General features: G+C 29.9%; 2 protein-coding genes across 3 annotated transcripts; one reads left to right on the top strand and one right to left on the bottom strand.

Annotated features, from left to right (window-relative positions):
* Positions 1-3,395: 3,395 nt before the first annotated feature.
* LOC104732542 (eukaryotic translation initiation factor 1A) lies at positions 3,396-4,729 on the top strand. 2 transcript variants are annotated; one of them, XM_010452104.3, is made up of 2 exons: positions 3,396-3,675; positions 4,053-4,729. In XM_010452104.3, exon 2 carries the CDS (start codon positions 4,058-4,060, stop codon positions 4,493-4,495), a length of 438 nt encoding a protein of 145 aa, XP_010450406.1. In that variant the 5' UTR covers positions 3,396-3,675; positions 4,053-4,057; the 3' UTR covers positions 4,496-4,729. The 2 variants fall into 2 exon arrangements, with proteins under 2 accessions (XP_010450406.1, XP_087334644.1); XM_087478518.1 differs by having other exon boundaries at positions 3,531-3,755; positions 3,987-4,729.
* On the bottom strand, positions 4,671-6,786 carry LOC104732543 (protein IQ-DOMAIN 33-like). The gene is made up of 6 exons (XM_010452105.3): positions 6,391-6,786; positions 5,852-6,301; positions 5,571-5,777; positions 5,381-5,494; positions 4,923-5,291; positions 4,671-4,842 (listed from the first exon to the last, which is right to left on the bottom strand). The coding sequence occupies exons 1-6, from the start codon at positions 6,457-6,459 to the stop codon at positions 4,753-4,755; spliced, it is 1,299 nt and encodes a 432-aa protein (XP_010450407.1). The 5' UTR covers positions 6,460-6,786; the 3' UTR covers positions 4,671-4,752.
* Positions 6,787-12,617: the final 5,831 nt, after the last annotated feature.

Genomic DNA, 12,617 nt, shown 5'->3' with positions numbered 1-12,617 from the left:
ATCGAGGCTGTTTCTCTTTTTTTGGGGTTAAAACTTTAAAATTAAAATCGTCGACTAGATCAGAAATACAACCTTTCTTTTGAAATGCTTAGTTATTATTTTATTTATTGAATTACTTTTTTTTGTTCAAAAAAGAAAAAGTTGCAAAATTTTCATTACAACACATGCCAAAAAAAATATATTTTATTTTAATTTTCAAATATTATGAACTATGTATTGATTTCTATATTTTCAAAATATGATGAAACAAAGATGAGCGTATTTTTAAAAAAATACTAATTATTAATCATCTATTCACTCTTTCATCTTTGCTTGATCATATTATTGTGAAAAAATGAATTTTCACAGTATATTTAGTCCAAAATATGGATTATTTGACATATGTTACAATTCAATATTTTCTCAATTAGCTTGTTTGAGCTAATCTTTTGTTGAAATATATATATATATATATATATATATATATATATATATATATATTAATAGGTAGAGCTGACTGTTCTATGACTGCAATCTTTTGCATATGAAACTTGAAACATGCAACCATACATACTAGTCCATTGATTGGCATATTAATTTGTTGGGAATAATGAAATTATTACAATGAAATCACTGTTAAGACCATGGTAGTGTATTGGTTTAAAGTGATATTAATTTTTATTTATAAATTAATAAATTTATAGTATAATTCTACTTTAATAGTTAAAACTTTAGAAAAATATAAATTTGATCTAAATAAAATTAATGTTTTGGATATTACATAACCTTTTTATTATTTGATTTGAAAAGTTAATATTTAAAAGAAAAAATAATAATGTTAAATAACAAATATTATTGATGATGTCACCTCTACATATGATATACATAAATTCTATTTTATGATTTGTGATCCTAATTGTTGTATTTGAGCCTCTTATTAGATTACCAAAATGAAAATAATACATATTTATCAATTGAAACTTATAAAAAAATAATGTGGCTATTTTTATGAAAAAAAAATGAAGAGGATTCTATAATAAGATCTTTCAAATAACACAACATAACAATTTTGTGTAAGAAAATTAGTGATGAGTTCTAACAAAAAAATATTTTAAAAAATACTAAAACCCTATATATTATATATATACTAGATGAGGACCCGCCCGATGTGCGGGTTTAAAGTTTTATAAATTAAATTAAATTTAACAAAAATATATTAAAACTTGTTTAACGTTATTTATAAATTTTATTTTTGTTATAATACACTGATTTATATCCATTTACAAATCTTTTATTTATGTTACAATTAAAAATGTATGTTTTACACCTAAATATACTCTATGTTACAAATATATTCTTATCACCACCTATAAAATATCTATATGAACACATTAAGCCAACTATTTTACTTTCACTTCTGCATAGTTTTTTAATTACTAAAATTGTTGGCTCAAAAAATATTTTGAATAAAAAATATATTACATGATATATTAATCAATGATGTATCATCACAATAATGTATGACCACCATGGAGAAAATCCTGGCTCCGTCCTTATCCATTATGGAGAGAACCTTGCGTCCAATCTCCTCCACCATAGAGAGAACGTTGGCTCCGCTTTCCTCCTTTGGGGAGATAAGCTTGCGTCCAATCTCCTCCACCTTTCTTCCATGGGGAGATAACCTTGTGTCCAACCTTCTCCACCATAGAGAGAACTTTGGTTCTGCCCACCTCCTATGTGGAGAGAACACGTTCACGTCTTTTTGCTATCTCAAAATGGCTTGCTCCGACAACCAATGAAAGTAAAAACCTTTTTCTAACATCGAAAAATATTTTGATAGTAACTAATATTAAATTTCGCAATGTATTCGTGGAAGTGTCTTTGACACACCATGATATAGCCTCTGTCACAACGCCTCAACCGCCATTGTGCTTAGTGAGCCCATGTCTACTCTCAGTCCATGGGCTCACCTTCCTACGTGGGCCCTACATCTATTTCCGTCCGGTGGAGCCATCCATATTTGATGGCCGGTTTGTTACGTTTGGAAGGCTTTTAAAACTTGTTTATCGACCCTACAAATCAACAAATGATATTTTCCTGTGCTATAAATTATTGGTTTCCTATCATATCTATCTAACTATGTTTGTTGTAAGCTTGTGTTTGATTAGCTTATTTTATCTATCTATTAGGTTGATGAGCTTCTACTCGTTATCTCCCTTTGGGATTGAATGAATAATGGTAACAATTATGTTTTCAAAAAAAGAAGAATTTATGACCAACCAATCAAGGTTGAGAAATTAGAAGAAAATTAATTTGACATAATTAAAGAAACAATAAAAGCACGGTAATATATGAATCTCAAATAATTCAAAGATGAAAATATAAATTAAATAAAAAAATCTAAAAATACTACAATAAATATTAAAATACAGTATTAGGAAAAGAAGACGCATATATTAATCTTTTTTTTGGGTCAACATATTAATCTTACCTATTCCCAACATATTAATTTTAAAATGTAGGAAAAAATTTTGGTTTAAAAAATAAGAAAAATTTCCTTCCCATTAAAAAATATTTACGAATTAAACAAAGTTGAAAGCATTTTTTTGAATAAATTATTTAAATATGAGATGATATATGTTTATATAGCAGTAAGTATTTATAAAATTTAGAATTAATAATTAACTGTATATTTTTCTTAATCCTTTTTTCTATTTTTTTGTTGAATTAATAACTTAAAATAAATATAAGGAAACAATATTATAATTTTGAATTTTATGATATATATATATATATATAATCTCCTTATAATTATTTAAAAATCTTTGTATTTTTAATAAATTCTGTAATTTTTGATAATTATCTTTTACATTATTAATAGTTTTTAAAACAAAATTTTTTATTTTTGTTGTAATCAAATTCCTCTTATTAAATATTAACTTTTACACATGTCAAAATCTGAGATTGATAAGTTGACACATGTCAAAATCTTGTTGATGACTAACTTTCAAAACTCAATTTTATATAATAAGTAAACAATATTATAATTTTGAGTTTTATGGTATATATATAATTTATCTTATAATTATATTTTAAATAAAATTAGGTTTTATTTTATCTATTTACTGTTATATAAAACCTTTTTATGTTAAATTTTGAATTTTTACATTTTTATTTTTTAAAATTTTAATAATGAATTGACATGTATTAATATCTGAATGATATAATTGACACGTGTCATGATCTTGTTAATTAGTAATTTTGTCATGAAAATTTATATAATAAAATAATATAAATTTACATAATTATTATTTTGTGTTGCTAAGGAGTAGTGAGAGACTATCAATTCAAAAAATATAATTTTATTAAATGTTGTTTATTTTTATATTAGGCCGACTTGAAATATAAAATTACTTGCACGTTTTATAATGGAAAAACGTATGTGTTAAGAAAAGGGAATGGCATGACTTGGTAATAAACCATCAAACTCGAGGGGTATTTTACAAATAGCAACACAATTAAATAAAAAGACGTATCTGCGTTAACGAGAGAAACTAGAAGCAACACCACAAGCGCACGCAGCTACGAAACGTTCCTCAAAAAAAAAAAAAAAAAAAAAACCAGAGAGCGATTAGTAAAAAAAAAAAAGGTCTTCAAAAGAGATCGTCTTTGTAACTTTGATCAATCCATACTAAGGTAAGCTCGCGTTTCCCCCTTTGATTCTTCTCTTACGCCGGCCTGATTTTGCTATTCCAACTCCGAAATTAGGGTTTCTAGTGGTTCAATTACGATTTCGTGTATTCGTTAATCGTTTACTGAAATTGTTTTGATCGGAAAATTTCTTGTTCTGATTTTGATTTTGATTCTCGCCGGTCGCTTTTTTTTTTTTTTTTTGTCTGGATTGAAACGAATCTGTTCTTTAAACTTTTTTTTAACATTCACGCCGATTACTATATAACAGATTCTGATTCTGTATCCCTTTGATATGTTAGAATTAATTGGTATAGAGATTAATGGAATCAGACCATCATCATGTAAAAAAAATTGAATCCAAAAAGTTGTGTTGTTTGCAGAGAGAATGCCGAAGAACAAGGGAAAGGGAGGAAAGAACAGGAAGAGAGGAAAGAACGAAGCTGATGACGAGAAGAGAGAGCTTATCTTCAAGGAAGATGGACAAGAGTACGCGCAAGTCCTACGTATGCTTGGTAATGGGAGATGTGAAGCTATGTGTATCGATGGTACCAAACGTCTTTGCCATATCCGTGGTAAGATGCATAAGAAGGTTTGGATTGCTGCTGGTGACATTGTACTTGTTGGTCTGAGGGATTACCAAGATGACAAAGCCGATGTTATCCTCAAGTACATGTCTGATGAGGCTAGGCTTCTCAAGGCTTATGGTGAGCTTCCGGATAATACCCGCCTCAACGAAGGAATTGTTGGTGATCTTGATGATGATGATGATAATCTCGTCGATGACTATGTTGAGTTTGAGGACGAGGATATCGATAGGATCTAAGTTTCCTTTGGTTTCCGTATGGTTCCATCATATTTGAGACACACAATCTTCTTTGAAAACTGAAGATTTGGTGTTTACATTACCTCTTTAATTACTACCATTGTTGTTATGTATTTCTGGGGTTTCCAGTTTCTTATCCCTTACTACTACTGCCTTGGTTGATTCCCCCAAATAATTTTCAGAAACTTATTATCAGATTTTTCGATTTATTCTAAGGAAAGAACTATTGTGAAACATGTTATCTAAAATGCAAAGCTTTACAGGTAATGATTATCTTCGTTAGCTTCCGTCTTGGCCTTCTTAGCCTTCTTTCTCTGTTGTTGCATATCACTTTTGGTTGCCTGAAGCTGCCCAAAGAAGAATGAAACACTTAATATGGCAGGTGAGATGAAACTTTTATGCATTGTGTGTTTTTTTTTGTCTTTACCTTGTTATGCCTTCTCTGGCTTTTGTAGCTTGGAACAGATTTGCGCTTACAAATGCTCGCTTTAAGACTGCTTTTTCTGGTCTGCAAATCTTTAGTTTCCTCTTCTCGTGTCTCTGATATGCTTTCAAATTGGAGAGGTATATCGTTGGAAGCACAGCTCTCCAACTCGCCAGCTATACCAAAAGATCTATTCTTTATTACCAATCTTTGTGTTTTTGTTGCAACATCTGTCTGAATGTTGGTTCTGGGTTCCATTGGAATGCTGTCTGGTACGCGGGTTGCCATCCAACGTTCTAGCCAACTCCAACCAATGTTGGAATCATCTTCATCACTACGATCCATTTGCTTCTTCTTTGAGCAAATCCTTAGCTTTAAACAAATGTTTCACAGTTTAGAATATATTTATTTAGATCTTTTAGGATTCAATTCACAGATCAAGTGTTTTCAAATTGTTAAACCTGCTGTGAAAATGCATATGCAAGTGCTCTCTCCCGTTTTGTCATTGCTTCCATCCTGCTTTGAATCCTTGATTTCGATATGGTGCTGCTCACTGTACTATCATCCCAGTCTTCCTGTTATGTGAAGCATGTTATGTTATTGTTCACTATCACTTTGATTTACCCTCTATTGGACCAGATTATTACGTACCTTTATCCTCAGAACTTGAGCTTTGTTATTGTGTAGTGTTGATCGATTTGCAGATACTCGTTTACTTGTGAATAATGGTGCTTTCACAGAGTTACCTGTCTGAGCTTCTAGTGATGTCCCCATGGAAACCTTGCTTTGAGATTCCTCTCCTGTGAAGCTCTCCTCCTTAGTACATGTAACTTCTTCTTCTTTGCTCTGACGTATTGCCTGAAAAACACAACATATTGAGTGGACATAACGGAAGAAGACAAAAAAAACAAGAATGAAGGGGGAAAAATAACCATGTAGCTCCTGAATGCTGATTGAATTATAACTGCAGCGTCTTCTTCGAGGAACAATTTGGAGATTGGAGTAGTCTGATGCTTCTTAGGTATGTGCGTCTCTGTTGCTTCGCTTTGGTTATCAACATCTTCTTCTTCTTTAACATATTGACTCAGTACTTTCGACTTCTCCTCCTGTAAAGGCTGAGTCACTGTTGCCTCAGAGCTCTTAACTGAGACAGAGTCATCATCCTCCAAACGTTTCACAGAAGCTGAATCTTCGATTGCGATAACCGAACCAAAAGGCATACCAAACTCTGAACTCTGTTGCTGAGACATTGTGATAAGAGCGTCAGAGTCCTTTACCGATCCTGAATCATCCACAGCAAGAACAGAGTTGAATTCATCTCCGCAAAGGTAGGATCTAACCGAGCTCCATCGTTTCTTTTCTCCTAGATGATTGCTTCGTCCCTGAAAACGTAACAAAACATTGAACAAAGTAGTTAGTAATAATATAAACACAAAACAAGACTGATGGGTTTTTTTTTTGAATGACTTACATTGTTGTTGTAGTCATGGGCTCCAAATGATTTGTTTCTGAAAAAAATGCTTCTCACTAGTCCTCCCATTGTTTCTCTCAATGTTTCAGAACAATTTGGATAATGAAGAAGTTGGGAATTGAGAAATGGGGACAACAAACAAACATGTGAGATTACTTACATATAAAAGCTGGAAAAGAAAAAAAAGGTGCATTATTTTAGAATCACAAGCACATGAGTCGTGTACAAGAGTACATGTAAAAAAGTGATTCAAAGGACATGTGTATTAGAGAAAGAAAGAAAGAAGCATAGCGTATAGTGCAATTAGTGATTATTGTGATCCAGAAGGAAAGCATCTGTAAATGAGAGAAGTTGTTTTATTTTTATATTTGAGAGTGAAAGAAATCGTGAGTTTTTGTGGTCTCTCGACTTTGATTACTTTAGGAAAATTAAAGAGTAGGGATATGCTTTGTGGATGCACATGGAGAGCATCGGATTGGTTCTTTTCTTATGCAAACGGCAATTTCACTCAATTTCACCTTTTAAAAATTTTATTGTATTTCTCTCCCGACATTGCTGATGAATATTTATTTACTAATGGCTTTGTTTTTTTTTTGTTTTTTCACTGGAAATGGAAAAGTATTTTTTTTTGGGGACCGTGAAATTGGTTTTGTGTGCTAAAACAGAATATGATGTTGTCGGAACCAATTAATGTTTTGTGGGATTGCGGTTGGACAGTTTTAGTCTGAGGTAAAATGGATATGACTCCAAGATCAAATAATCACCCTGCTGATATTTTAGCAAAGGCCAAAGAGCATATATAGACACCAATCATTTTATTTTCCTTCTTACTTTTAAATGCTTTACATTGTAAGTATGTACAAGCAGATTTTAAATAATAACTAGATAGAACAAATCAGAGTAAAAGCGTGTAAACAAAAAAAAAAACACGGGAGACTATCTCTATCTAAAAACCCTATATCTACAGCCGCCGCCGTTTGTTTCCGTTTTGTTTCTCCGCCGCCCTAGGTTTTCGCCGGCGGTGTGAGAGGGTTCTGCTTTCTTCTTTCTTTGTCGTCTCGTCGTAGTAGTACCAGTAGGTGACCCGTTTCTCTTCCTCTCCGGCGTGCTAAGGAGCAGTCCACTGAAGCGCCGTGCCGGTGTGGTGGAAGACGAGATCTCGACTTGCCTTTCAGTGACTGGTGGTGGTTCGTAGCTGCTCTGGGCGTCTTTCCTTGCAGTTTCGGGGAATCGGATCTGTGATTTGGATTGTGACCGTCCGCTTTTCTCCACCCTTTCGCCAGAGAAGCTAGCTGTTTGGAGGTTCTTGGTCGAGTCGGGTCTTAGCGTCTTCAGGATGTCGAGGAGACTTCAAGGTGTGTCGGTGACCGAGATTTGCGAATGCCCACAAAGCCGACGGTCTCTTGAGAGTTTCCTCAACTTCCGGTGTCTTTCCGACCAAGTAGCGAGATAACAAAGCAGCTGAGATGTGGCCAATCCGGATACGCACCGGGAGGTGATGATATGTTAATTTGTGCTTCAATTTCTTATCTTGAATCGTTTAGCATTCTGGTCTAGTATGATTAGTATGGAAAAGCTTTAGCTCTTGCTGGTTGTGCTTGTCTCTTGGTCGGTTCAATCGGATGTATTGTCCGTTTTAGGTTTAAGACCGAAACATTGAAAGCCGGGAATTCCAAACTGTTCTGATGATGCGCCTCTGGGTGTTGATGCTATTGGGACAAGTTCTACACGCTGATCATGAGGAGCTCATAGCTTGGTTTTGATTTGCTCTTCAGTATAGTTTTGGCTTTCTCTGTGTTAGTATTTGTTTTCGTGTCATTAGGTCAATTTAGGTGGTTTAAGAGATGATTTCACTCCGAGTTGTGGTTTGTTATCTATCTCGTTGTGGTTAAAAAATACAGTGGTTCTCGATTAGGTAGCGTTGGATCCGCCTAGTGTTCCAGGGTTGTACTTGATCAACCATTGCATTTGTTTTGTGGTCCAAATCTTTAGAGGTGAATTGTAATGTGCCTTTGATTTGGTTGTAATACTTTGGTTAATGGAAAGTTGATGTTGAGCCAAAAAAAAAATAATAATAATAACTAGATAGTGACCCACATTGTACAGCGTAAGAGAATATTTTGAAAATATTTACGTAAATTTAGATTTGTTTGTTATAAAATAATAGTAGAAAAATTATTTATTCTATACATTTTATAAAATTATATATTTAATTTACTTAATTTCATACTTATATTTTGGCCTACTACTATTTTGGTTTGGGTGCAATATCAAATTCGTTAATTATAAATTCGGTAAAGTCTAAAAAAAAACCTAACAAAACATGTATTGACTCGTGATATGGTATTACAAATTCATGTGATCGTATTTAGAGATCTTAATATATCAAATTATCGTATTACAATAGTGATTGGTGAAAAATATTAACACCATTACAGTTATTGGTATAACATTTTAGTATGTATTAACTTTATATTTAAAAATTACAATTAGATTATGTATATTGTTAACATTAGACACTTAGTATTGTTTATATGATGAATATTGTGTATAAAAAAATTTACGTTTTAGCCAATTAAATAGTTTTTTTAATTGTTTTCTAAGATTTCTGAAGCAATAAATAGAATCTGTTAAATAATTTCATTAAATAATTCGAAAATATTGTTTTATTATTTTGTAAACAAATATAATTTTTTTTTTGTTAGTTATTAGATTAATTAAAATGCAATAATTTTTTTATAATATGCCACATCAAACCTGGTTAAAGTTCTAACAACATTGTTTATCTATATATAAAGGCCTTGTTCGTTTTCTTGTTGCTGGATCCAGCGACAGCGACCAGCGACAGATGTCAGCGACAGTGTATGTTGTTCGTTTGTCTGTCGCTAGCGACTCGTTTGCCTGTCGCTGCGACTAAATACCATATATTTAAAAAAAAAATTAATAAAATTTAATTTTTGATAATTTATATATTTTTTTTTTTAATTACATATAGCCATGAAAACAAATTAAAAACATATTTACATATTTTAAAATAATTAATTCAAATTTTATTTTTAATTTATTTATTTTAATATTGTTAAATTTAATTTGTTTATAACTGATTTTTTTAGAATTTTTGTTTAAATATATTCAAATTAATTTTTTATTTTCTTTACTTAGATTTTGTTTAATTTTAATAACTATACGTAGTTATATTTTTATTTAATTAATTTTAATTTTGATCATATTTAATTTATCAATTTTTTTTTTCTTGGTCGCTATGTTGTTCGTTTGTCTGTCGCTGGATCCAGCGACTAGTTTCGATCAGCGATCAGCCGCTGAAAATGTTAACGACTGAAAATTACGGTCGCTGATCGCTGGCAACGGTCGCTAAACTAGCGACAGGTAAACAAATAACTTTCGGTCGCTGTCGCTCGTTTCTGTCGCTGGCGACAGACAAACGAACAGGCCCAAAGTTAACTTTGCTCACTTCTCCTTCCTCCACATCAGCATCCACTTAATCAAATTTTTTTTTTTGCATAAAAAATACTAATTTTAATATTCATTCATTGCATATTTATTACTTATAATTAATAATAGTAAAAATAAATAAATAACAAAATTACTAAAATTAATTAAATTTTAAAATAGTATAAACAATAATATAATTTTTTAGTAAATAATAAAAATAATAACTCTCTAAAAATGAGTTAAGTAAAATAAATAAAAATTTTAACATAGTAAAAATAATACTATAAATATGTTTTAGTAATAATGTTATTACTGAAATTATAACCAAAAATGATTATATTCCAAAATTTAGAATGGGTTAATGAGTTTTAGAATGTAAGTAAGATTATAATGCATGGTGGAGTAAAAAAAAGCAAGTTATGTAATTGTATTTATAAAAATCTAAACATGAAAATAAAATTGAAGTGAAACATTAGTTTCTAAGAAACATATACCATAAAGATTTATTATTAAATTTCACTTATAAGAAAGAAAAGATTAATTACTTAACTTAGCTTAACTTAACTTAAAAGTTTTGATCTAAAACAAAGACATTGTAAGGGAACACTTTTTCTTGGGAAAAATATGAAAAAAAGAATTTTGAAAAAATAATCTATCTAAAAAAACAAAATCAATGGTCAGGAAATATAGAAAAATGATATGTAAGCTGTTACAAAAAGTGGCATGTGATTTGTGTAGCATATCTTATAAGGTATATTATCAACTGAAGCTACAATTTTATAACATGATATATAACAAATATAACATATATATATATATATATTATCAAATGCTTTTAACCCAAAATATTGGCAAAAACAACATATTTAAAGTACACTCTGTTTTTTTAGAAGACGAAGCTGGGGTTTCATCACAAAATTAACATCTGCAAATAACATATGAGATTTTAGAAAAATATGTAACTTGGATTAGTGAATAGATATTCATTGTGGGGTTTAAACGTTTCATAATTTAAGCATTCTTGACTTAGTCAGAAATTCTATTATGGCAGATGATACATTTGGACAACCTCATTGTAGTGACATAGCACTAAAACTGTTGATGAAACTTTGTATATTCGCATTTAATGTAAGATATCGATATGTTTAAATGGTCTCTATAATTAGGTCAACGATCGACATTGACGTTACAACTTTTAAAATTATGTTTTCATGGGATACGAATATGAAATAAACTATTTTAAAGATAAAAGGTCAAAAGATTGTCGACAATATTATTGTGATACTAGACAATATATGTTATATAGATTAGTAAAATAAGTACAGCATTTATATAGATTTATCTTTTAATTTTCAAATTATATTTATATTCAATGATTTTTATTGATAAAATTTTAACTAAAATCCCACGTAAAATCGCAAATAGATATAACAAAAAAAATATTATCTTTAAAAATATATATGTTGTATATCATTGAGTAAAGTAAGTTTAGTATTTATATAGATTTATACTCAAAAGTTGGAATGATTATATTTGAGCTCAACAATTTCTGTTGATGTAGGAATTTGGCTAATGGGCCGGCCAGTTGTGGCTCAATGGTTGACAAAAAAAAAATATTTTAAATTAAAATCCCGCGCGTGCGTGGAGACAAATTCTATTATAAGTATATAGAGATATTTTTAAAATATAAGCAATGATGTATCTTAGTTTTAAAATATATCTGTCATTATTAAACGATTTAGAAATACAAATATTTAATCTTAGTTTTATAAAGAAAATTAAGTTTTATAATTGTTCTAAATAGGTTGTTATTGTTTAATAAGATTTCTGAAGCAATAAATAGAATCTGTTAAATAATTTTATTAAATAATTTCAAAAATATTATTTTATTATTTTATAAACTAATATAAAGTTTTTTAGTTATTAAATTAATTAAAATATAATGGCATTTTTTGGTAATATATCACATGATAGTAGAATTAAACTTTAACAACATTGCTTAAATAAGTATATAGTGATAAAAAAAAAAGACATTGCTCAATCCTTTCAAGTTTCGACAGTCAAGGTCCCCTCTATTTATAGGTCCATCTAGATTTTTGCAAGTTAACTTGTTCCAATCTTTTTTAATAACCAGTAGTACTATCTTTGAAAATTGTTATATTCTAATTTTTAATATGGCAATATTTTGTTAATTATGTGACGAATCAACCTTCATATATAATTAACTTCCATTTCTTTTCAAGCGCTGATGATGAGTTTTCGTATCAGAGATTCAGACAGAGTCTGGTCTAATACTTAGAAATACATGTTTATTCTTGAATTTAGCTTATGTCATACACCCAAAATCGATTTTTATGGAAGGAAGTTATGAAGGCTGATTTGTGAAAGAATTATCAAAATATATTGACTATTCAAAAATGAATAACGGATAAAGCAAAACCAAATATTATATTTTTCTAGTTATTTGTTATTCATTTTGACACAATGCACATAAATTAAAAAAATTATTAAAATTTTTGTTTTATTCTTTACAAATACACACAAAAAAAAAATTCTAATTAATAAGCTTAAGTAATAGAGATAAAAGAAAGATCTGAAAAAAAACAAAAAAAAAATTATTTTTAATAGTTGTATTGAAAATATAAAATGACACTCTTTTATACCAAAAAAAAATGTCAAAGTGACACTTTTTATGAAATAAAAAGAGTATTTGATTCGTATTTGCAAGTATCAAAATTATTTTACTTGCTTGCCTTGACAGCAACTGTATGGGA

The sequence above is a fragment of the Camelina sativa genome, chromosome 12 (genome assembly GCF_030686135.1).
Source record: "Camelina sativa cultivar CO46 ecotype springtype chromosome 12, ASM3068613v1".
NCBI classification, from domain to species: domain Eukaryota; kingdom Viridiplantae; phylum Streptophyta; class Magnoliopsida; order Brassicales; family Brassicaceae; genus Camelina; species Camelina sativa.
Note: the sequence above shows the minus strand (reverse complement) of the source record. Positions and strands in the feature narration are given on the sequence as shown.

Coding starts and splice junctions, on each gene's coding strand:
- LOC104732542 (XM_010452104.3), top strand. CDS start 4,058: ATGCCGAAGAACAAGGGAAAGGGAGGAAAGAACAGGAAGAGAGGAAAG.
- LOC104732543 (XM_010452105.3), bottom strand. CDS start 6,459: ATGGGAGGACTAGTGAGAAGCATTTTTTTCAGAAACAAATCATTTGGA. Junction 5,778..5,851: donor CAGCATTCAGGAGCTACATG/GTTATTTTTCCC, acceptor TGTGTTTTTCAG/GCAATACGTCAGAGCAAAGA. Junction 5,292..5,380: donor CATATGCATTTTCACAGCAG/GTTTAACAATTT, acceptor ATTTGTTTAAAG/CTAAGGATTTGCTCAAAGAA.